Source organism: Podarcis liolepis (genome assembly GCF_965112155.1).
Source record: "Podarcis liolepis genome assembly, chromosome: 17".
Classification (NCBI taxonomy): domain Eukaryota; kingdom Metazoa; phylum Chordata; class Lepidosauria; order Squamata; family Lacertidae; genus Podarcis; species Podarcis liolepis.
The window spans coordinates 35,424,008-35,450,406 of NC_139571.1; the positions used below are offsets into that span (position 1 = coordinate 35,424,008).

The 26,399-nt window shown below is 42.3% G+C and overlaps 1 protein-coding gene across 4 annotated transcripts; it reads right to left on the reverse strand.

Moving 5' to 3' along the window:
- Nucleotides 1–217: 217 nt before the first annotated feature.
- Nucleotides 218–15,985, reverse strand: REST (RE1 silencing transcription factor). Of its 4 annotated transcripts, none has more exons than XM_083481602.1 (4): nt 14,091–15,985; nt 9,181–10,100; nt 5,403–5,486; nt 218–4,132 (listed from the first exon to the last, which is right to left on the reverse strand). In XM_083481602.1, the coding sequence occupies exons 2-4, from the start codon at nt 10,088–10,090 to the stop codon at nt 2,427–2,429; spliced, it is 2,700 nt and encodes an 899-aa protein (XP_083337728.1). In that variant the 5' UTR covers nt 10,091–10,100; nt 14,091–15,985; the 3' UTR covers nt 218–2,426. The 4 variants fall into 4 exon arrangements, with proteins under 4 accessions (XP_083337728.1, XP_083337730.1, XP_083337729.1 ...); XM_083481604.1 differs by having other exon boundaries at nt 13,622–14,102; XM_083481603.1 differs by lacking the exon at nt 14,091–15,985 and adding an exon at nt 13,625–14,015.
- Nucleotides 15,986–26,399: the final 10,414 nt, after the last annotated feature.

Here is a 26,399-nt window from a genome sequence, read left to right on the forward strand (position 1 = left end):
TTCCATAGATGTTGTTTTGCAGGACTGCAGGTGGCATTTATATCTACAAATTCAGGAAAAACATAAATCTGAAGGGGGATAGATTCAAAAGACCTGCGGTTTTCTCACTGCTCACATATTCCAAATGCCTCAAACCTTACTGATAACAGACTTGCTTTACTTGTGACTTTTCTCCCAGTGTTTGCAAATTCATAATATATCCAATCATTTCAGCTCCTTTTTATGTCAAGTATAAAAGTATCAGGGTAATTAATTTAAGTTAGAACTTGATGGAACAAGGATCAGGAATTTCTACATCTTCCCTTATTTGTTGCTTTCCAAGATCTTCCTGATAGTGTTGATCATTTCAAATTCCATGTATTATGTAATTGCCAACATTTGTCTTTGTCAAGCAGATAAGGAGCACAATCCACCTGGAAATTCTCCTGCACAGGACCCTCTGAAATGAGTATGAGCTGGGCAAGAGTACTTGCAAATTTTAAAATTCACGTGTACTTTTAATGGATTTTTTGCTCTCATTTGACTATTCCATGCTTAGAACTCGACAAGCACCATCCATTAACAAATTAAGTTTCCCATGAAATTTCACATGCATGCCCCTATTAATTTTAATGGAGGGCAATGAAAAGTTTCTCCCAGCAATAATAAATGCACTAAAACAGCAGAAAGTACTGTCTGCATAAAAATGCATACTATATGAATATATTATCCAACCTTATATACAGAGATATGTATGAACAACCTTCTTGGGGGCACAATCTATTGAGAAGTTCCCCTTTCACAATGGGAGCTATCCATGAGCAGTAATTGGTTCTTAGTGTGGTCTGTGGGATGACATTCCTTTAGTATCATTTGTTCCAAAATCAAATAATTAAAGCTACAACACTGCACAAACTCAGAACCAGAAAATGTGGTCAAGATAAACAACACTGGCCACAATACGCAACAAACCTGAAAATCAACATTACGGGAAGGGAACCCATTAACAAAAACCAAACATGCATATATAAAGTGTTCATATACACAGAAATAACTAAACTCCTAAAGGCTTAAACTGCATAGGTAAAAATAAAAACAATTATGTGCAACATTTTTTCATCTCTTAAAGCACAAGAAGAAATAAGAACCTTGTCGAAAAGTAGTATTTAACAAATAATGGATTCACTAATCAACAGAAAGGTAGAAAGAACTCCCAAGATTTTGGCTTGCTGATCATGATTGGGGGACCTGAAATGTATATGCAAATTAAATATATGATCATGCAATTATGTTTTCTGTTAGCCAACCTCAACATTTTTCTGAAAGTGCTCTTTTTACAAATAATCTGCCACAGTGAGTTCTTTAAGCATTCATCATACCAACAGGTGAAAATAAAAAAGGCAGATTTTTCTAGAAACAATTGGAGCTATATTTCAATTTCTAGGAGTTTATTTCTATAACACTTTGTTCAACAAGCACAGATGGCCTGTGCACTTGTCACATTGCAAGGAATTATTAACCAGGGATGAGCCTGATGGTCTCACACCCAAGACTCTCATCCTTCCGAACAAGGAGAAGGACAAGAGTGAACCAGGCTGTGCTGTTTACTGAAGGCATTATCTCCCTAACCACCCAGTCTGTCTTCAGGAAAACCCCCATTCACATACAGCTAAGTATTCTGAATATCAGAACCACAGGGACAGGACCAGTTACTGTTTTCTTCCCATTAGGGGGTGGGGAAACTCACACACTTGGCCTTACCTACACTGCAATGGTGTAGAAATGGGAATATGGGGAAGCAGTTCCACATTGTGGCAAGTGTATATAAAACAGGATCAAATAAGGGGGTCTTGAATGGGTGGTCAGGAAGATACCATGTTCAAATAAATGTTGATTCACCTTCGACTTTCTCCTAGCAGTAAAGGGGAAAGAGAGAAGGAGCACATGTCTCATACCAGGCTGAAATATCTTCCTGGAATGTAATGACTGGACAGGCCCAGACTGTGGGCTCAGTCAACTGTTAATATCTCCTGCTCAAGTCCTATGGAAACAAACAGGACTCTGCAACAGCACAACAGTGCTCTTGCACACTTCTATATTTTTTTTTAAGAGTCTGTGCAGGAGACACTCTTGGTGGATTGTTCCCCAAGGCTACATTTCTAATCCTACTAACTTGTGAATAGTTCTGCTTCAAGTCAACAGAAATACTCAAGAGATTCCAGGGCTCTATCCCAAGGAGTTCTGCCAATTTAACAAGCCACAGCATGCATACCCTATTTGCCCTCTCTAATCAAAGAGATACAAGTAATTAATTAGTTCAACATTTCATCAAAGGTCAGAAAAACACAACCAACTTTAAAAAGTATAAGCAAACTGAGCTTAAGCAAAGATTCTACAAGAACTGGTACCTAAGCTCTAGAATAAACTGTCATGAAACTGCAGTTTGGTTAATCTTGCCCCTTTGTTGCTTTCTCAAGATAGTACACATTTACTAAATGGCGATTCAGGTGCTTACTGTATTCACCTTCTTTTTTAAATGAACGATCGCAGAATATGCACACATAGTTCTCCTTTGTGGCCTTGGCTTCTGCCACTTCTTGGGATGGTTTCTGGTCTTTCTCCTGTGCTGTCCGAGCACCATTTAACCCAGAATCATCACTGCCTTCTGATATGTTGTCACTTATATCACTGCCCTCGTGACTGTGGATGCCTTCATCCTCTTCCATTTCCTGATTTTCATTTACTACTGTGCCACTGGACGATGCTGAAACCAGGTCTGCTTTAGTGCTCTTCTCCAGTTTTTCCGGCGACAGTGGTGGAGGAGCTTCTGCTGAGTCTTCAGCCTGCAATTCTTTTGCAGAACTGACATCTTCTGGATGTGGGTTACTCACAGTTTCTCTCACACACATTTGTTGTATCTCCTCAGTTTCTTGTATTGGATCAGGATCAGTCACAATCTGCATCTCACAAGTTTCCGGGGTTTCTGTATTTTGGGACAAATCAGGTAAAGCATCTTTTAGTACGCCTCTCTCTTTTTCAGAGGTGGTATTGGAGTCCTCAGACCTGATACAAGGAATGACTGTCAGCTCAATTTCATTCTGAGAAACTGCTTTAATTGTCTCCTCTTCTGCCATGGGCATTTCTTGCTCTTTCCCCTCTATATGCATAGCCTTGTGCTGAGCAGCCACTGACTCATGATCTTGCATGTTCTCCACAGGAACACACTGGCTCTCTCTAACATCAAGGATAACAGTAGGCTGGAGTTCATTGCAAGGATTATCAGTTACCTTACTTTCCTCCTCTTGTATAGCAACAGATTCTTTAGAGATTGGCTCCTCATCTGTGACCTTCTCACAATCAAGCTTTCTGTTGTTCTTAACAGGCTTACTCCTCAGACATTTCTTTTTCTTGTTTTTCTTCAGGCAAGAATTTTGCTTTTTGGTGACTTCTAATTTGTTTTCACTCTTTTGAGAGTCCTGACATTTAGGGGACATTTTTTCAGTTTTCTTTTTCTTCTTCACTATAACATCAGTGTCTGCTGCAAAATCTTTTGTCAAAGGAACAGGGGTGGCATCTGCTTTTCTCTTTGCTTTCTTTGTTTTACCAGATTTCTCTGTCATTTTCTCAGTTTTCACATTTGCCTCTTTGCTTTCAGAAACGGTTTTGCGACTTCGTGTTGTTACGTGGCCTATACCAACACTGCTAGTTGGTTTCTTTTCTTTTGACAGGTTCTCTTCTTTTACAGTTCTCTCACTTTTCTTTTCAGTCATCTCTTTCTTTGCCTGTTCTTGTTCCACGCCCTTATTATCACCACCCACGTTTTCAGAAGTATTCACTTCATTCTTTTTTGTTCGTAGTCTTACTTTTGAGACATCCATTGTGATGTCACAACAGTCAGGGTGCCTGGATTTGATGTGATACTGCAAATTACATTTCTTGGATGCAGCATACTCGCAGACTGGGCAAAGGAACTGCCGTGGGCTGACATGGAGTTCAACATGCTTCTTGAAGTTGCTTCGGTCAGCAGTTTTGTAGTCACAATGCGGGCAGGCCAGCGGTTTGGGCCCATCATGAACCTGCCTTGCATGCCGAGTCACTTCATGCTGGTTTGATGCCACATAGCTGCACTGCTCACATTTAAACGGCTTCTCACCTGAAGCAAGCAAGAGGGAAATTACCAGTGATTAAATTACAAACAGCAACTCATTTGCACAGCTACAGATTTATACAGTTGCGCATGCTTTTGCATTTCTCAACTTAAAAAAAAAAAGATTTTACAGTTAACACATTCACAAAAGACAGCAACAAACCAAAAGAAACAAAAACAAACATGCAAGCAACAACTAATCCACATATTCCATCTATGATAAATACATACCAGGAAAGATCAGTCTACAGTAATACTAGCAATTGGAATCCAAACCAAACTGGTCCACTGAAGGCAGTGTAGAAAAATGGAAATTACAGATGAATAGTAGGCTTACACAAATATTACACCACACCCATATAACCCAGAAGCAATTATTTCCTCAAAAAGGTAAGATGTTTCTGCAGTGCTACCACTCCACCCCCAAACCCAGACATAATACATAGTTCCAGGAGAAAAATACAAACTGACTGGGTGATCAGCAACTCTTACTTGAACATTAAATGTGAGTGTATACTAACAATAAAAACAGAAGTCAGTCATTAATATGTACAGCAGCAATCAACTCCACAAATTACATGCATGGAGGGGTTAAAATTCAATGGCTGTTTCAAAAGTTGTCACGAATGCAGGAAACACATTAAAAGTCATGTAGATAAGTGACAATCACAAGAAAGTTTTGCAATGTGAATGCTCCAATTCAGCAATGCCCTCTTCTATTCTGCCCCAACCCCCACTTTTTTTGTTTAACACTCCCAGAACATCAGCATTCTGTGGTTCAATGAGCATTGTTCAGTTCTCAATGGCATGCATTTGGGTTCCCCACCTTTGGGGGAGTATCGAAGGTTTTTTTATAGTACTGCAAAGCTTTGCATTTCCCCGAGAACTGCTGATTTATTTTCCTCTTCTGCATGGATGCTGCTTTGATGAATACTGGAAACATAGGTAACAAGTGGGGAAGGAAGTTCACTCTGTATATTGGGGGGGGGGGGGCTTTAAAAGCTCTTTCCTATCAGCCAGGAGACTGCCCAGAGTGAAAATATAAATAGCAGGGATTACAAGTGCAAAGCATCCAGCTAGCCATGGCTGTTTCCACAGCCAATGTAAGCACACAATTAACAACTCGCCTACAGGCTGTTTTAGGCTTAAACCTTTGGCGGTCATAAACAGACTACGAATTTCATTCTGCCAATCCCTGCACTGACATATCAGACATTTAACGAATATAGCCACAACCTTAACCACCACAGCTCTCTTGAATTGCCTTTTTACCAACCTGAATGCGTGCGCATGTGCCTGGTTAAATGAGTCTTCTGAGAACTTGAATAAGGACACATGGAACACCGATAGGGACGCTCTCCTATTAAAACAGATAAAATAAACACAAATTAAAAATCCTTAAATTGCTCATAGAGGATTGAACTGCGCGCACACACACACACGAGAACACAAAATAACTGAGCTGGACAATTTGGTGAGAGAAAAGTGGCATAAAAATGTTGTTTCATCTTAAAACCGGACTAGGATTTTGGTTTAAACATCTTCCTTCCTGGTCTAATATACCTGGCAAATACCTCAAATATAAATTATCCCTAAAATAACTAGCACCCCTCACCTAAAAAGTAATTCACCTGCTCTATAAATATGACATAAACACTAAATGAAACCAGGGTTAACTATTTTTTTAAGCCTCTCTTGCAGAGGTGCGTGTGTGTGAGAATATTTTATAGTTTGCATTTGGGTTGAAGTGATTTCTAGCCATATTTGTAAATTTTACAACAACTCTAGAAACAATCTAGGGTTTTTTTTATTCCCATATTGCAGGTATTGTTGCTGAAAAATAGCTGCTTGTCTAAACCTGCCTTGTAATTCTTGGCTGAAGCAAGATTTAAACCAGGGAATTCCTGCCTCCCATTCTTAGCTAAACATCCACAAATGCAATCATCAAGTGCAAGCGCCCCTGAACTCACAAGGACACTCTGCAACCTCCCACATACTCTTACAGAAAATAAGCAGCAGCAAAATTCTCTCCCACCATTTCCAGCACTGCTGCTCAAATTACAGAAAATTCCAGTTCTCCCTCAACTCCTTTTGCAAGGTCAGAGGGGATGGGAGAGAGACTGTGTTCTCTCAGACTTGTCCTGAGGTCCGAGCAAAGGTAAATGATAGGGATGAACAATTTTTTGAGGGAAACTATCTGACCTTGGTGAAGAAATCAAAAATTGTAGCTACAACAGTCTCTCATCTTCAGGTAGCCCCACCCCCATTTCCCCAAATGTTTTCCCTTGGGCACAACTGCTTCAAGGAGCGTCAAGCACCTTCTGGCAGAGCCATGCAACCCTCCTCCCCATTTGTCTTTCCTGTGTCAGAGGCCAGTAGTTTGCCCTTCTTGACCAAGGCTATCCAGGCACCTTGGCCAAACACCTGTGCATCTCATTTTCAATGGGAGACACTTAAACAAGTACTTCACATTAAAATGTACTGTGCTGAAGTTTGGCTGGATTATGTTCTAACTCAATGACCTCTAAAAGGTGTTATGGGACTCACTACCAGGTGGTAGCCTAATAAAATTTCTCCTAAAAACTCAGCTTCTATCAGACTTTTGCTAACATAGGTTTTTGACACAGTCGCAATGAAACTGACTGACTGTCCCTATTGTTTATACTAGGGGTCTCTAACCTTTTAGGACCTGGAGTCTCAGCTGTAAACCTAAAGAAACTGTTGAGTCCAAAACAAAATACTGATTTCATGGATGGATGGCAGAGGAAAGGGATTGATGTTCAGATTTCTCTGCATAAAAAACACGTACACATACACAAAACAAGTATGACCAGAAACAATAGCAGGCAAGTCAAAATGAAACAATCCCCCCAAAAAGCACAACAAACAGACAAAACTCAAATTAAAAAATAATAAATCATGTAGGAGGGAAAGGGGAACTGTATGGGCACAAAAGGGGAGTGCCTGAGGGCACCATAGTGCCTGTGAGTGCCACACTCTAAGTATACAAAGTTGTATTGGGGTGTCTTTCTTCTCCCCTTCACTCTTTTAGTTGCAAATCTAGTATTACCACTTATTTGGGGACAGCATCAAATGATTTAAAAAATACAACTTACTTTTTTTTCATTTAGTAGAAACTGGCCAGCACAAGGAAAAGAGATCACAATGAGGAACAGAATTCTGCACATATATCCATAACTCAACTATTTATCACATTATGTCTGGTACAAGGTTACATTCTACATAGCATTAATGGAGCGGATATGTATCTAAGCTAGAGCAAAATTCTGAAGTCTTTTAGATGGGAGAACAGGGGCTATACACCACGTGAGTCTAAGATCACTAGAATATGCTACTGAACTTCAAATTCAAGCACTTCCTTTTGCCTAATAATTCAAGCATGCACATGCCTGGCTTTCACTCCTGGCACCGCTGCAGGTTTTGTCTCCACTAATTATGACTAGTCTGTTTTTCTGCCCTTTAACAATGGTTTTATATGCAGAAATCTATAGGTGAAGATATTCACAGCAACCTGGCAATTTCTGCAATAAATGGGCGAGGATAGGATTCAAAAGTGATCAACTACACTCTCCATTCCAAGCAGAATACAGTTAGGGGAGGAAGAATGCTTTCCTGCAGCACCCAATGAATCTGCAACATTGCAAAGGAACAGCAAGATGGTCTCAGTTTCTGAACATATTAAGTAATCCACTACAGCCTCACAACTCCTTCTGTGAAAGAAAAAAGAAAAAAGTCTGCCACCTTGAAAAGAATTCAAGCCTGAATCATGACGGTTGTTTCTGCTCTATTAATGCAAAAATCTGAGCAAAAGTGGCAAAAGAATGCAGGCCACCACTGAACACTATATATAATGAAGCTGAAATTCCAAAGCCTGGCTACTTGTGCTGGCTTGAATTCTCTTCATCCGTAGAACATAATTACATCCAATACTGGATTGAAATCCCTATCCACATTTTTTTTATATATTCAACTGCTATATCCCGATTCTAGAAGTGCACTTAAATTGCTGTGTCACATCAAGTCTCACAGTTGCTAAAGCATGATCCTCTGCTTGGCAGGAGAAGAACAGCCACAAAGCTTCCTTACTTGCCAAACAGAACTTTCCGAACCCAGGGGCGGGGGGGGGGGGCAGGGAGAAGCACGGAGTTGCAAAAATATTGAGGCAGCTGGAAGGATCCAACAGCCATTTGGATGCCACCTCTGTGAGCAAAACTGGGCCTGCCCCAACTAGTATCTGGTCCCAATGATTGGCTTGGGATGAGGATTAGGCCAAAGAATTCATAGAAAAATATGAGGTTTGAGGGATGCTCGTCATTTTGGAACTGCACTAATCTTCCACTACCACTAGGTCCCTTAAGCTCAAGCCCTAAGAGCAGCTACAAGCTTAAATAGCTCAACTACCACTGTCGCTTTTAACTCAAACAAATTGTTTCTGACTTCATTTTAAAATTAACTTCAAAAGCCAAGTCTACTTTTGGTGATTTCTGGCAATTTTGTTATTTTCCTGTTCTGCATTTCTTCAAAAAAATAACTTGGACACAAATGTTTTGTGAGGGTTTTATACAAACAAAACAAAAAGGTTGAGCAGAGAAAAACAAATCAGCTGACTGTGGCAAAGTATTTTCAAAAGCAAAAACCACCATTGTTCCCTTACTAGAGCTAATTTTCAGTATATAAATATCCAGTATATAAACATCTATTTAATTGGTGTTTATTTAAAATTTGATTGGAGAAAATTCTAATTCTCAAAATACACTTATTCTCCTTAAAAACTATCAGTGAGAATCAGCAAATATCACCTCCCCTGCCACACACAGATGTAATGAATTGTGTTTAATTTTATTGTTTTACCCATTAGCTCTAATGTAAAACACAATACTCCTGGTACACATAAGCCAATCATTTAAAATCAGAAAGTGCTAGTTTATAGCACAATTTATAACATGATGGCAAACAGGTGCAAACGCACTCAAATCCAGCACACCCAAGTCCATTGCAAACAGCCAAACCTAAGAAACAGATACAACACTCACCTGTATGAGTTCGAATATGTTGCACATAGTTGTTCTTCCGGTCTGAGAAGTAGGAGCATTGTGAGCATGTGTACACTTTCCGTGGGAAATGGTTTCTTAAATGCTTCTTCCAGTGATATTCACTGACAGTTGTGTATGTGCAGATGGTGCATTTGTAGACCCTCTCATTTTCTCCAGCTTTGTTGTGGTGCTTCAAATGAGCCAGATAGTGATCATACCTGTTAGTGTTGTAGCCACAGCGATCACATCTAATGGGCCCCTTGGAGAAATCAACTTCATCTGTAGCACTGGAGGCAGCTTCTTTAACTTGGCCATGCTTCTCAGCTTTTTCTTCCACAATGAATCTCTTGGCACTGTGTACCCGAATGTGATGGACAAACTCCTTCTCTGACTCTGCCTCATACTGACACGGCTTACAGCGAAATGGTTTGTTCTTCAAGCTCTTACATTTGTCATCTGCACTCTCTGAAGTATCTGGCACCTCCAACGGGTAGCCCTTGTCTTGGCTGCAAGTATGAGGAACAGAAGGCTCCGTCAGTTCTGCCATTTCCACATTACGAACCTCAGGAGCTTCAAGGGATCCCAGATCCATATCTTCCAGGCGTCTATGGTTGTTCTCCATGCCCTGGGCTTCATCTATTCCTTCTCCATCGCTGTCTGAAAAGTTGGCATTGCCGACGGTTGTCAGTTCAGCCATTTGCCTCTCTTCACCAACCATGTAATCACAACAGTTGCCATTCACTTCTCCTGTCAGGGCCACATTTGCCAGCATAATAAGCTGCGGAGCTGCTAGCTCAGCTTTGGAAAGTTCCGAAAAGTCATACATGTCATTTGGCAAAGCCATGCCAAGGTTAGTATTTCCAGGGAACAGGCCACTGCCACCAGACTGCCCCAGCACTTGCATTGCCATATTAACAGTTCTGTTAAAAAGGGAGGAAAAGATTGTTCAAGTGTCTGTCTATAAATTATTATATAATAATCCAAAACTGAGAACAGTGACAATTTAAGTATGATACTTATCTCGATTAAGAGAAATTATGGTCAAATATGGCCACATTTTCCACAAAGACAAACTTTTAATTGCATCATGATTTCATTTTATAGCAAAGTGTCAGCGTCCTTCCCGCCTAGCATGCTCCCAGGCAAGGACTTTATATTTCAAATGAGTTGTTCACATTCAATCTTTCTGTGTGCACAATTGCCATGCTAAATTCCACAATTGTATTTGTTCCAGTTCCAGTTATTCTGCCGCTTGCTGTCCACACCAGTGCCCTTCACTACCTATTTCTGTACCTGTGCACATACTGCATTAAAATAGATCCACTGGAAGTAGCTGGGGATTTCTTTAATACTAATGTCTTGCACAATAATTATATTTGGCGGGGGGAGACTATATCCAAAACAATTTGGAATGCCCTGCAGTCCCTTTTTACTCTTAAAAGCACAAGCACACTTTCCCCAGACTGCAAAAAAATCGCAGCAGCAATGAAATATTTAAATTATGATAAAGAGTTATTGCGCAAAGCCTATGTATTTTAATGTGTGGAGATCTTCAGAGAACAGCTCCTTTGAACTGGGTTGCTGAAATTCAAGCACATTTTCAGCATGCAGCAATTGGTAGAAACGGGTCTTTTTCCTTTGATATTGTGGACCACAAAGGAAAAATAGCTAGGTTTGGCTCAGGTGAGGAGCAAATGTGCATAGTGGCCATCCAACGAAATGTCACCACACATGAGAAACTTCTTGACAAACCACCTACCAAAAAGTGTGCTAAATGAGCTTCTATGCCAGTGGTGACTAGATATGCAGCAGGATATACAGTATATATTTTTTCTTATCAGATTTCCTACAGTAAGATGAAATCAGGATTATATGCTTAAAAGGCACAACTGAAATTTTTATGACATGTGGATGCTGCAAAAAAATTATCTGAATGCACTGATTCCACAATAAACTCCAACTATATGCACACCTACACCCAAGCATGCTTCATTTAACAGCAAACACCGAGAGCCTTGTAACCTAGCCAAGTGTGAATAAGGTTATTAATTATAAATAACTGGTTATCACTTTAAAAACATGTCTAGGATCCAAATCTTAAAACTGAAGGCCACACTATTCATCTTGAAATGAAAAGCTGAAACTAGGCATATTTTAGTTAAATGTGCAGGGTTTTATGAATACTGATAACAGTTGTAGTCAAACAATGCTTTGTCTTTTCCAGAACATTACAAGGAAAAATAGATTTAAAGTGCTAATTGTTTTGAGATGTCTCATGGGAAGATAATTGTTGATTAACTATTATTAATTCTTTAGCAGCTAGCATGTGGTCCAATAATTCTGTATAAAGCAGGCTTCCTCAACCTCGGCCCTCCAGATGTTTTTGGCCTACAACTCCCATGATCCCTAGCTAGCAGGACCAGTGGTCAGGGATGATGGGAATTATAGTCTCAAAACATCTGGAGGGCCAAGGTTGAGAAAGCCTGGTATAATGGGTGAGAGTGGGTAAATAGTTGTCATTGCTCCTTTGCTTTGGAAAACCAACTTTCAACACCAAATTTGAATAAAAAGAGCAATTAAACAATGATGGTCTAGATTAAATATGCTTTAATCCAATGCACTTTATTTCTAAACTCCAAAATCCTCTAGGCCAGCACCAGAGTTAGTTGTAATGCAATACTGCAGAGTCCCTACCAAGCAAGGGGAAAGGCCATGTTAAAAATGTATTTTGTTATGGCCTTCTTGAAAGCCAGAACCAAAAATCAAACAAATGCTAACTGGAAGACAGTTCCATTATTGCAGAACCATCACAGCAGCATACACACAGGCAAGTCCTCAAACACAGACCTTTGATTACAAGACCTGGCTTGGGCCTTACTTCCCGTTGTACTACTACAGTTAAATCATTTCAAAAACCTTTCCACAGGCCAGACTTCTTAAAACCTACTCAGAGTTGTTGTTCTACTGATACAATTACCTACACTGCACAAGTAAAAACTAAAACAGTGAAGCTACCTGGAGTAAGGTATCATGTAACCATACATGTTCTTTGAATTAATTCAAAGTAAATACCTACAGACCAGATATATCCCCACACTATGGAGGGATTCACAGCAAAACAGGAATGACTGTCGGTGATGTGTATTTTTGTGCAATTCAGGATTTGTTTTCAAAACTGAAAATGCACACACCATGGCTTTCTCAGCTCCCTTCTCTTCTACTAAGGTACTGAAGAAAAGCTCAAACACACACACACATTCCTCAACAAAGTGTGTTTGGCAAGTTACTTGGTCTTGAAATTAGTCAACCAACAGCAGGGTGGGGATTGTATTTAAATAAAATCCTGGTCTCGTTTTTGGCCTAAACGCAAACGAGCTCAATGACCTACATACACAATGTTATCAAGGCAGAAAGTAAAAAGAACTAGCAGTGTTTTAAAGTCTGGAAGCTTTCAAATGCCGATGGTCTTTTATTAAGCCTCCTGCACGTTTGCTGAGAAATTAAATTCCAAGTTTTTACTCCCAAGTAAGTATGCAAAGGAACTTGAGGCCGCAGATATTCGCCGAAAAAAAAAGCTCACAATGGGAGAAGCCCGTTACCAAATGTGTGTGTACCATCAGCCCCAACCACCATCGACTGCCGCTGCTGCTGTTGCATTCCAGAAATAGGCATTCGGCCATTTTCTCAAATACCAAGTAGAAGCACAAAGCAGCTCTCTTTGCAAAACTCTTGCCTGCAGCGCACAACGCACAAACTCACCGAAGTCGGTGGTGCTGCTGCTGCTGCTCGGGAAGCGGGGGGGGGGGTTGCCTTCGCCTCGTCAACCCACTTCGCCCCCCTTTCCTTCAACCTTACCCCCCCAACTACCACCCCCGCCCCCCAAAAAGTTACAACTCTCCAGCAACTTTATAAAGAAGGGGGGGGGGGAAAGTGAGCGAAGGCGAAGATTTGCCCAACTTCCTCCCCCCCAACACTCCCCCGCCCCCCCCCCAAAGAGAAGGAGGGCTGGGGCCTTTTCCTTTCTCCCCCGAGACCTAAGCAATGCAGCCTAGTGTGTGCGGGGAGATTTTGTCGCCAGGTTGTCCTGCAACGTCTTCCTCCCCCTCCCCCCACCGCCGACCCCCCCCCCCAATACATACACATGCAACTTCCCACGGAGACACGCCACGAGTCTCCCTCTCAAGTCGTTCCCTTCGAGGGTGGGGGCGGAGAAGGAAGCTGGGGGAAGGACTCAGTAGGGTGGTAATAGGTTGGCGATGGCGGGGGGGGGAGGGAGTTGAGAGAGAGTTAAGTGGTTGGGGGGCTGGGGAACGTGACCCGAGGCCCACCCGATTTCCACCCGCTGAGGGTGGGGGACGCGCGAGCCTTCCCTTCGCCCCATCCATCCCTCGGCACCGGAGAGCGCAAGGTCACCGCGCGGCGCACAAAAGCGGCAACTCACGGCGGCGAAGAGGCCCAGCGGCGGGGGAGGGCGAGAAATCGCTGTCCAGCTCCACCACGCAGGGCGGCGGCTGGAGCTGCGGAGGCCTCGTCGGCTCGCTCTCGGCCCGGGAGACGGCGGCGAAGGCGGTTCCTCCCCGCCAAGCCTTCCTTCCGGCCACCGGGGACTAACGGCCGTCGGTCTTGGCGGTGGCGGCGGCGGAGAGGCTGTTCCTCGGGGGGGGGGGCTTCTCCGGCGGCTTCCTTCCTGAGAGGCCCCTCAGCCAGCCTGCCTGCCTGGCTTTCCCCCCCGCCCGGCCGCCCTCACTCCACCCACTCCGGCGACGCCGTCCCATGCGCAGCAGCAGCAGCAGCAAGCAGCCGCCCTCAGATCAGCCCTGGACAGCGCCACAGGCTCGCTCCCGCTCCCCGTCCTCCCTCCCAAACGCCGCCAGCACCACCAACGCGGCGGCGGCGGCTGGGCAACTCACCGCCTCTCCTCCGAGGCCAAAGGGAGTCGAGGGGGCGACGGCGGCGGCGGCGACGAGCCTCCCCTCAGCGCCCAGACGAGCGGGCGACGGCGGCGGCGCGCATTCCAGCACTCACCACGCGCGTGGCAACGGCAGCCACGGCGAGCGGCGAGCGAGGAGGCCCGCCCAAGCCGAGGCTGTTATTGCCCCGGTCCCGCCCCTTTCCTCATGGCGCGTCCCCTCTTCTCCCTCCCCCTCCTCACAGCGCCTCGTTAGGCCAGGTCACGCTTAGGCTGCCTCACGAGCAAGGCCTGGCGGAGTGGTAGCGGCTGTGTTACAAGAGCACCAGCCGGCCGTCGCTTGTGACTCTGCCAGGTTGTTTCGATAACTTGCCTCGTTTTTTGTTAGTCCCAGACAAGCAGCTGGAGGAGGTTTATGGGGGGCGGGGGGGGGCGGTGTAGGCCCTGAGTTAAGGCACTTCCTCTTCTCCTCACCCAAGATTTACCACAGTCCCTGTTTTTTGGGCCTCCGTTGGTTCGTTATCTACCACCTCAGAAGAACCTACTTAATAAACACATACAACAAACACACTATTGACTCAAGAAACTTGAGAGACTCTCACGTGGAGGAGCACTCACTGAGCCCCTCGGACTTGGAAAACTGCAAATGGGAATTTCTCTCATCATGACCAGCTTGTAAAAGAAGGAGTGGTGTTGAGGTGATGAGCTTTAGGCTAGTTTGGGGATTCTTAGAAATGCCCAACCTCAGCGCATGCTAAAGCTGACCCTGTGCCATAAATCACTAATTATTCAGGCAGCCTGTTCCTCAACAATATGGAAGGCACTTTCCCCGCCAAAGATTCAACCTGTTCACTTTCTGTTGAAATAATACTCACACAGACTGTTCTTGCAATCTTCTTTGCAGGCAGAGCTGCGAGAAAGCTCCGTTTAATATGGATCTAAGCAGGGCTTTTTCAGCCGGAACCTCTCAGGTGGGCGCCATTGCCGTTCTAAGAGAATGAGGGAGGCATTCGTGGTGAGTTCTGGCACCTCTCTTTCTAGAAAAATAACACTGGATCTAAGCAAATGCATTTAAGATTGTGTTGCACAAATGTTAAGGCTACAGCTCCTTCACACCAATGGGATCTTCCGTCCCATGTAAATAGCAATGGTGGTACCATGGTGGGGATAGACTGTTAAAGTACTCTTCCCTCCGTACCTGTCCTCAAACAAATTGCCCCCCCCCCTCGACTTTTCATTTTTTTTAATAACAATACATAATTAGTGTCATCTCTATATTTGCCTCTGGAGCTTTCCCTTGAGCGTGGTTGATGGGCACCTCATTCACCAACTTCAAGTGAGACAGCCAATGTAAACCTGAGAAGTCACACTGAGCTTAATATGGCTTACTGCGGATTAAATGTGCATAATTTTGCATCTCAAGTCTGAGTCAGTAAGTCTCTCCTTCATTACTACCCTGGATGAACATATGCAATCCAGGCTGATTTCAACCATCATACTGTCTTAGGAATAATGCAGGTTTACCTTATAGGGTTGTTCTAAGATACATTGAGAAAATATGTCCAAATCACCTAGAACATTCTAAATAACTAGATAAAATGCTAAGTGATATAAATAATTTTGACCAACTTTTTCTGAAGCCAAGAGTTTTGGGATGCCGTTGAGTCAGCTTCTTAAATCCTAGAGGAGGGCAAGGCAAGCAAAAATGCTAAGAGAAGGAGGCAAAGAAACAGTGTGGAAAGCAACACAGCAGACTGGGGAAATGAAAGTTGGGGTTTAGATATGATTGCCAGGTGTCTCAAGGCCTAGACTCGAGGACAGACTTCTGGAGTGAGACTTGGAAGTATTTGTATGTTTTTAGTAATTAATTCTCATCTGATTTCCAGATCAGGAACTCATGGTCATACTTATATGCTATATATTATACTTGCCTTTCTTTACTATATTTGTAAAGGCTGTCCTATAAAATAACATTCTCTGGAAGTTTCACTAAAAATAAAATGCAACATAATAATAAAAAAGCATTATCCTTGTTTATTTCCAGCAGAGGAAGAAATAATACTAGTTAGCAGCATGGCCATAAATCAAATACTGAGAACAGGGGGTAGTATTCAGCTAGGTTTTACTCATAGTTAGTCCCGATTAGATTATTTAACATGATTATCAGAGAAGCATAGAAAAGTAGGAAGGGACCCTGAGGATCATCTAGTCCAACCTCCTGCAATGCAGGAATATGCAGCAATGCAGAATGACACAGCTGTCCCATATGAGGATCAAACCTGCAACCTTGGTATTATTAGCACCACTCTATTATGTTAGGTCCATTAATTTCAGTGGATCTGCTCTGAGTAAAATTTAGTTGAATACCACACTCAGATTTTAAAACCACAAGTTGTTTAAAAAGCCTGGGTGGATTAAAAGGACTATATCTGGCAGTGAAAAGGCCATAGAGAAGACATGAGGTGAGCTTCTCCTGGGATGCTAATCCACATCTGGAATGCCACCACTGAGATGGCCCTCTCACTGTAGACACCTGCCTTGTTTCACTTGGCGGGGCACCAGGAGTAGGGTCTTTTAAGAGGATCTCAAGATTTAGATAGATGTATGCTAGAAAAGTTGGTGCTGGAGGAGACTCTTTTGAGAGTCCCATGGACTGCAAGAAGATCAAACCTATCCATTCTTAAGGAAATCAGCCCTGAGTGCTCATTGGAAGGGCAGATCCTGAAGCTGAGGCTCCAATACTTTGGCCACCTCATGAGAAGAGAAGACTCCCTAGAAAGGACCCTGATGTTGGGAAAGATGGAGGGCACGAGGAGAAGGGGACGACAGAGGACGAGATGGTTGGATAGTGTTCTCGAAGCTACCAGCATGAGTTTGACTGAACTGCGGGAGGCAGTGGAAGACAGGAGTGCCTGGCGTTCTCTGGTCCATGGGGTCACAAAGAGTCGGACACGACTAAATGACTAAACAACAACAACATGCTAGAAAAGACTATCTGTCAGGTAGTCAGACTCCAAGCTGTTAAAGATTAGGACCAGCACTAATGGACCCAATAATTGGGCCCACTAATGGACATGGGGCCAGTGCATCTGACAAGTATGGGCACAGCTAATAGATCACCTGTGTCACTGTCCTAGCACAGAAAGGGAAATATATAAATACTAACATGATGGTGGGGGGGGGGGAAGGATGGTGGGTTAAGCTCTGAAAAGAATGTGGTTGAGGAATGAATGCTGGAAATGGACCCCAAGGAAAACCTCTGGGCCCCTTTCTCTTTGGGATTAACTTTTTCCTAAACCGAACCCTTCCCTAGCCTAAGGAGGTGGCTAAAATCCTAACCAGTTCCAATCCTGAGATCTGGCAACCATTCAGTTAAGAAAAGATATAAGGAGGCAAGAGGTCCAGACCAAAAAGTCAGGATTAAGAGGGGAAAGAAAATTTAGAATTAGTAGAGAAAGGAGAGGAGTACACAGTCAGGAGCTGTTGAGTTGAGAAATAATATACCTGTTTGAACTAACCAGGCATGTTTTTGGCTGTGGGCCAAAGTATATCAAGGATTCTGTAAATACTTTTGAAAAAGGCTAAAAGGAAGCTCAGAGAAATTTGGCATGTGTGAGGGAGTTACATTTAAATGAGTATGGTTTGTTTTCATCCGCTGAAGTATGGGTCTGTTGAACTTGTTGCCCAGTGATTTATGTGAGCTGGAGATCCCATTTTTAGAACAAAAGTGCTATCTGATGAGATGCTAGATTGTGACCCCCACCTGAAGTTGACACCCTCAGGCACTTTCCCCCCACCCTGCAAATTAAAGGTATGCAGATTGCAGCCTGTTGTTTTTCAGCAAGGAATAGTTTCTGTAATGGGAAGAGGCAGGTGGGGGCATAGTTGCTGGGTTCTTCAGCTGGATATAATTTCACCACTTCATTAGGCTGTGAGTACATTTTCTAATATTTATCCAGGTACTGAATGGTTCGTGCATAGCTAGCTTTCCTTGATACTGCAAAAGCTTGGGTGTTTTTATTAAAGTAACAGGGTACCTTCAAAAAGTGTGTTATGTGGCCTGGGGAGGGGTTCTGCTTTTGAAAAAGAAAGTAAAAAATTCCACCAGGCACTCCCGCCAAGCCCTTAGGCTTATCTATAATAGCTCTTTGGATCCCAGACTGTTTGCTATAGTTTGAGATGTAGGTTTTCAATTTACTTGAATGGCCACAAATACATGCAACCCAGTCTATATATTTTGCATTTTTAAAATATCCAAACCTTTTAGGCCGTAGAAATTACAGCATTTTATTGTTTTCCTTGATCTCAACCATTCTTGCACAATCAACAGCTAAATCACATGCCTACAGTCCACGAGTATATCAAAATTATATCAAGATTAGCAATACATTATTTCCAGTCCTACAGCCTGATTTCACTTATCTCACTCAGGTATTCAAGTTACACAAAGTCAACAGTGTTTTCTTTCTAATAATATTTCAGCTAAGAATTTTTACATAATCCATAATCAATTATGTAGCTGCACCTTCTGCACCTTGTTATTATAAAGCATAACAAATAGGTAGAATGTTAACTTTTATTTATTTATTTCACAATATTTATACATAAACTGCTTCATTGTAATAAACCTCTAAGTGGTTTACAATAAATAAATGCACACGAAACCTCTAAGTGGTTTACAATAAATAAATGCATATGAAAGCTCATACCAAGAACTAACTTAGTTGGTCTTTAAGGTGCTACTGGAAGGAATTTTTTTATTTTTACAATAAATATGTTATGTACTGAAGTTCTCACCCTGGGCCAGCAGGGGGATACTGTAGATAGTTATGCAAATGAAGGATCAAAAGTGACATTTAGTGATTGGATAGTTTTGTATGCAAATGAAGGATCGAAAAGTGACGTTCAGTGATTGGATAGTTTTAGAATGTTGCAACAGTTACAATTGTTCTGTAGCTCTATATAAGCAGGCTGACTGAGCTCCTCAGTTCAGTTCTGTTCCAGCTTACAAAATAAAGAGCTGCTTTGGAGAAATCGCTGTGTCGTCTGCTATGTCAACACACAACTTAACAAAATATTTTAAAAATTGGCAAAGAAAGCAAAAAACAAGTAATTAAAAAGAATTTAAAGTTGGTTAACATTAGACTAAAAATAAATTAAAACACACCAACATTATGTATCTGAATGGACTTGCCAAGCAAAAGTGTTTTAAGCAGGTGCCAGTGCCGAAAAGAGTACAGCAAAAGCACCTGCCTCATGTCATTAGAGGGTTTCAAAGTTTAGGTGCTGCCACACTAAAAGACCAATTTCTTAAAAGTGTTGAACAAGTATTATGTGGCACCTGTAACAGTGCTAGTTCTAAAGATTGAATCAGTTAAGTGGGTACATAAGGAGTAAGGCAATCTTACAAGTACACTTTCATCTCCTGATATTCTCCTCAATCATCTCCCAGAGAATCACAATATTTGAGCAATACTAATACTCCGTTACACTTTTATACCTCCAGTTCATATCTTCCACCCCGAATACTATTTTTTGAGTGTCAAATGTCATCTTAATATGAGTTTGTAAGATTAATAATAATATTTATTACAATGCTCCAAATCCATTTCTAAGAATCCTCTCAAATGTTTCTTCCTAAGCCTCTCTTCCATGTATCTTGGCATGAAATGGGGATGGGGAAAGCTGTAGTTATGGTATTTAAATTTTATTTTATGTGCTCCAGCTCATAACAAATATTACAAAGCCAGCTGGGTAAAGAGGAGCTAGAAATAATATTAATGGTTAATGATCGTTATGGGAATGAGAATTATGGGGTTCTATGTTCATTAGCTTCTCATTCCAGTAGTCTGTTGAGATGTTATGAGAAAGATAAGGCGTGCAGAATAATCTATAATAATATGTGTGATTATAGATAAATTAGCATTATAAATTATGCACAGCACAGTATTATTATAAAGTTTTAGGGTGCACACACATAGCAGACACCCACTCCACAGAAAAACAATCCTTCACCCTTCAAAATTCAGATAATATTCCCTGAGAAAAAATACACTTAGAACAATCCCAAAAACCTTATTGGCTCTCCTAATGACTCTTATTTACTCTGCAAAAGAAGAACCTTTCCCAATAGTTATTTCACTTACAAATCTTTCAAATCCTGCCTTAAGGGCATATTTTCTGTATGAAAAGGGTATGCCTGCGACTTGGATTCAAGACTATTTATCATCTCAAAACAATGGCCAGACTGCCCAGGTATTGCAATCAGTAAAAACATAACCAGACATTGGGGAGAGAAGCCACACTTCTGTGATGTATGTATGATGCTCTTAGGGTGGTATTTGGCTAAGGGGTTGGGCAATGATTAAAGTCTTTAAAGGTTCCTGCACACTTTGTTCTAGAAGGGACACGGGTGGTGCTGTGGGTTAAACCACAGAGCCTAGGACTTGCCGATCAGAAGGTCGGCGGTGATCTCCCATTGCTCAGTCCCTGCTCCTGCCATCCTAGCAGTTCGAAGGCACGTCAAAGTGCAAGTAGATAAATAGGTACTGTTCCGGCGGGAAGGTAAACAGCATTTCCGTGTGCTGCTCTGGTTCGCCAGAAGCGGCTTAGTCCTGTACCAAGCTCCCTTGGCCAATAAAGCGAGATGAGCGCCGCAACCCCAGAGTCAATCACGACTGGACCTAATGGTCTGGGGTCCCTTTACCTTTACACTTTGTTCTGGGTCTTTCACTTCATTGCAAGAAGGCGGGGGGCGGCGGACTCTGTTGCAACAATAAAGCAAAGCAAATTCTGCCTCTCTTTCACTGGATCCTGTCTCCATCCATTCTTCTCTGACTGTTCATGGACTTAGGGGACTCAGAGTCCCTTGGGAAGTTGGGCAGCAAAAGCCAACCTCCAATTTTTCTACAACAGTACTGTATACTTGCTTGTGCAAAATGCAACATTTTACAGAGATTAAAGTTACATGTTCGTAGAAGGTATTTTGGTGGAAAGACGTTCAGAGACAGCATACAAACAGCATAATTCCTGGTAGGGAACACAAAAGACATTGTACACAATCCTTCACAAGTTAACTGTGACTAAGGCCTAAGACAAATATAATGTTCTCCAACCTATCTCTTACCTGGGTTTAGAAGATTGGGAATGACCTGCAGGCTTTCACAATGTTTTATCCTTTCCTTTTTTTGGAGGTCGTCATGGCACAGCAAAAACTGTGATAGTTTGGGCACTTGTATGGGGTAATTGGCCAGGGACAGGAGAAGGTGTATATGCCGTTGTATAGGCAAATGACCCACCAACCACAGCTCTATGTAAATAAATAAATATGCTTACTTTTGCTGAGAGAACCAGCTCAGACTGTTAGGCCTTATTCTGTGTGTCAGTGGCTATAGGGTCCCATGAGGATTTTTCAGTGGAGGAGGCACAAGCGTTCCAAGACCCAACACAAAACACACAGAGTTCAGGCCCCCTGGGCCAGTCCCATATCACATCCCTCCCTGCCTTCTCCTATCCACAAATGTTCTCCTTAATATACCCCCAGCCTGGTGTTCCTCTAGGTTTCCACCCCCCCCCCCGACCCCCGCCAAGGTCTGAAATCAGATGTAAATCTAGAGGATTGGCCTGGGGTGGTTTTTCCAGGACATAATCAACAGGCATAGGAAGGTTTAAGATCCTCTTCCACCATAGCTAGTGCAGTAAACTGTGGTAAACCTAAAATACCTTGGCAAACACAGCTTTGGGAAATAAAGCATGTAATTATGTTACAACTTTTTAGCACAACTTTTTTGTAACATGACTTGGTAATGCAAAATATATTTTGATTAAATTATTTTGATTAAATTAAATTAGTATAATTTTGTTTTGCTTGGTAAGTAAAATGTGTAAAATTGCATAGGAGTAATTTAAAAATTTGCCAAATACTTGCAGTTATATATTAATATTATTTTTATGTATTTATGTATTATTTAGCATTATCTGACATTTTCAGAAAGTAAAATTTAAATTCTTTGGTTTTCCGAGAGCAGTTTACATGCTTCTTCATCAAATGCATAATTACTAAGTGAAGTGCTGCCATTCACAAAAAATAAAATTTCTCACACCCAAAAATATATATTTCACTGAAGAAATTTGCAAAAATTAACTTCTACCCCCAAAAATGACACACCCTGCTCTGACCTGCTAATCAGCAGAAAAACTGTTCTAGCTTGATTCAAACAGTGGTTATATCCTTCTTTGAAAAACTCATAAATAGATCTGTGCTGGTAAATTATGCTTAAGAGTTTTCCGATAGACAGACAGGTCAAAATTTACATAACAGAAGAATTACTTGGCAACATTTGATCATTTCAAAACATGGGAGAATGTCCAGTGTTGTTTCTTTGTCCCAGCAGCTTCCTCCTGAAATCATTTTGCACTGAACAGCAACTAATCTAATTAACAACAAAGAGTCTTGTGGCACCTTAAAAGACAAACAAATTATTATGACATAAGTTCAAGTTCCATTCTTCAGATGCATGAAGCATTATCAGTTTGCAGGGTTATTCATTCACATCTACACATGGTGAGCAGTTGTAAGCCGTGAACTCAGAGGGAGATGAAATGCAACAAGTGCAAGCAGTGGCAATTCATTCGGGGCTTGGAATATATGTAAAACAAGCATAGTGTCCTTTCACAAACGATAACACAAATGATGTTAGAAACTCAGCAATGCTGAGTTAGTTAACTTCCGTAGTGGGACAGGAAACCATTGCCTGTATTCAGACTCAAATGAACAGAATAAAACTTATGACTATCCAGGATTTCCCCTTTGAGATTCCTTTGTTTTAGGACCAGTAGCAGATCGGCAACAGAATATCCTGGTAGAGAGAAATGGTCTCAGACTGTTTTCAAAATAGTGTCATCTGAAAGTACAATAGTAGGTGAATACTTCAACCAAGCAGGACACTGGTAAGGTAAGCTTGGAAGGCGCTAAAGAAATACGTCTTCCAACCGGCTTATTTGTAAATCGTTACTGATATTTCATGGCCTGAATTGTGGTTTATTACTGTGAGAAGTGTTTTTCTTGGCCTGTTGAGTATTGCCTGTTTTCTCAAGGGGAAGGGGGCTTTCTAGTTCTTGTATTGCTGATACTTTGACATTTCTATTATAAAGGTAGAAAAAATAAAGGTAAAGAACTCCTGGATAGTTAAGTCCAGTCAAATTTGACTATGGGGTGCGGCACTCATCTCCGCTTGCAGGCCAAGGGAGCCAGCATTTGTCTGCAGACAGCTTCCACAGGTCATGTGGCCAGCATGATTAAACTGCTTCTGGCGCACTGAGCACCGTGATGAGTGCCAGAGTGCATGGAAATGCCGTTTACCTTCCTGCAGCAGCACCCACTGTACTCTCTCAAAATTAAACATGTGCCCACTGGTCCATTCCCTGCTTTGCAGCCTTGGTTCTTTCCTATCTTACTTACTTTGCACATTTCCCAACTCTGAAATCCTTTCAAGGCGAGCCAAGCAGAATCAGCCAGCCAGCCAGTCGACAGATCCTATCCTGCCTTTCCACCCTGTAGATCTGCAAGGTGGCTTACAAGCAGCTTTGCATACATTTGTTTTGCACATGTAGATCTTCCGCCTTAGTGCAAGCCAACAGAATTCCTCGCTTGGCATGTGATGTCTGCTGCGGAGGGTCAGTACCCTCAGGCGCTGCCTGTAGGAAGATAAACAGCTAGTCCTCCCCCAAAGCACCTGCCAATCTGAGAGTAGATAATAATGTTAAGGTCAGGGCCTCCTCGCAAGCAGAAACTTGAAGCAACTGTTATTTCTATTCCAGATGTGTCAGTATAATCAGTTTCTGCAAAGGGAAAGGCGTTAAGATAATGGCGGTTTTATTTTCAATCCTCTTCCTAACAATCCCAAATATTACATTTGTCTTTTTCACCACCACTGAGATGAGGCTCTCATTGTGCTAACCCCAAGACAAGCACGTAGCCCTGCTACTAGATCAAATGAAAGGTGGCCTGCCAGAAGCTTCTGGAAACCCCACATGGCAACAGCCCTTACCCCAGGCTTCCTCAACCTCAGCCCTCCAGGTATTTTTGGCCTACACTCCCATGATCCCTAGCTAGCAGAACCAGTGGTCAGGGATGCTGGGAATTGTAGTCTCAAAACATCTGGAGGGCTGAGGTTGAGGAAGCCTGCCTTACCCCATATTTGCTCCCCAGGTCTTGGAGTGACTGGGAAACAACACGCATATGAAAGCATCAAAACATATAGTTCCCCACTTCAGCCTTCAAAAAGGGACAGGAAGGGCACTGTTCCTACCTATGTTTTCCCCTCAAAAGGGATGACAGGTTTTCCTCCTGCCAGAGAAATAGGAAGGAAGAGAACCATGCAATACCACCTTGGGAACCTTGGAAGGCAAGTGGAACATAACTGTCAGAAATAAATGATAATAAATAAACTCCCTACCCTAGAATGTGACAGAATGCTGTGACTTATTTATATAGATTATATAGAATAGGGTAGACCTAGGGGTGTGTTGGAATTTGCATGATTTCATACCTGACAATTTGGAAGTGTTTGCTGATTTTCAAAATCTGGTTAATTGAATCCTGGTTTGACTGGTTTGGCTTCACTTTAAGTGGAGTAAGTAAGGAATGACTCAGAAAAGATTAGCATTTCAAAGCCCTGCTGGGGAAAAAGAAAGAAAATTCTTTGTGGTAATGTTTAAATTTTACAAGCTGGGTGTTTCACATTGCACATGCCTGAAGAAGTGTGTGTGATATCTTCAGTGGCAACAGGGAAACAGGTGCTGGAGCTGCTAGAATGTTATAGCAGTGGTTCGTTTTGGTCTTGGAGCAGGCATATCCAGATTCCCCTCTTCTTTCAGGTATGGATGATACCAGATGGCCTTGGGCCAATCATTGTCTCTTAGCCTAAACCGTGTTGCAAGGTTGTTGTGAAGCTAAAATAGAGGGGGAGGGGAGAGCCATGTGTCTTGTCCCCAGTTCCTTGGTAGGATGTATAATAATTTCATTTTAAGCCTATTAGAGTGCTAGGACTTACACAGTGTATGTTGATTCTGATATTAAGTGTCTCACTGTATGGAACTTGTCACCTCATGTGATGAGTTTTGATAATCAGGTGCTCAGATTATTTGCTTCTGGCATTTTACGAATTTAAAATTGCGACACACACTTCACTTTTATACTCCCAAGCTACTCCTTGCATACTGACATCAAATACTAGAAATGTATGTTGCAAATTTATTATTTTGTTTAAAAAAATTGTCAAAGAGCTTGTTACTAGTGAGGAGTGCCCAATGCTGCCTAGCTATTTTTTTGAAACAAAAAATGTGATTTTTAAATGAATAGTGCAGTTTGAGAATTTGGACCTATTAAGCCCAATACTGGGTAAAATCAATCCAAAGTCATGTTTTGGTATGCCGTATTGATTGAAAATTGTACCTGGCATCCAAACATGGATAAAAACCACTTCTCCCACCTGGGGAACCCTTATGCCAAGTTTGACCTCTCAAGAGATCATCTCCAAACTTGTTCCTGAGGTGGAAGTGGTGGGGCAGAAAACATCCACTTTCAAAAATATAGATTTCAGTATTCCTTACTGCCCTTGAAGCTTGTCTAATACCAAGATCCTAATATTGTGGATGAGGGGCAGCTGCTGGGAGAAAATTGGCTCTCCCAAGGCCACCTAGTAGTGAGTTCATGGCAAGAAGAGGATTTGAACCAGGGACAATAGCACATGAAAGCAACCCTTAGGCTATTGCCTCAGGAAGGCAGGAGATCCTGTCAGGCAAGTTCCCAACTGAGCTGTACTTGCTTGAAGGAAGCAACTGATTTGCATCAGTGTGGGTGCTATATGGATGGCAATTACCATTTCGATGATGCATGCGAAGACAGGCTCCGGTGGACTGAGCAGGCAAAACCAATAGTGTGTCCAATGGTCAGTAAGACAGTTTCTGCATGTGCTGTACCGAGAAGTGAGTAACAGATGGGGCTCATCAACCTAGGAAAGTAGCCTATCTAGGAGAAGGAAAACTCTTATCCTAACCCTTCACTGACTTGTGGGATGTCTTCAGAAGAAAAGGCTAAGGAGTAAACCCTACACAAATCCAGCATCGAGTCCCTAAGATGGTTGGATGGTGCCTTGTATGCCTCCTTCTGGTAACTCCTGCAGCCAAGCTGGTGCTCTGCTTTCCTCTGGACCACATCAGTGAGGTCTTGCGGCTTGGGCAGCCCAGGACCTCCGTACACACTGCCCCAGAGAGGTCACTTTATGCTGCTAACACAGCAGTTTGGCTT

Bases quoted from the DNA above. Each gene is read 5' to 3' on its own strand.
- REST (XM_083481602.1), bottom strand. From the start codon at position 10,090: ATGGCAATGCAAGTGCTGGGGCAGTCTGGTGGCAGTGGCCTGTTCCCT. The intron at 5,487-9,180 runs GTGAGTGTTGTA...CTGTTTTAATAG, and splicing joins ACATATTCGAACTCATACAG to GAGAGCGTCCCTATCGGTGT. The intron at 4,133-5,402 runs GTTGGTAAAAAG...TGCTTGCTTCAG, and splicing joins GCACATGCGCACGCATTCAG to GTGAGAAGCCGTTTAAATGT.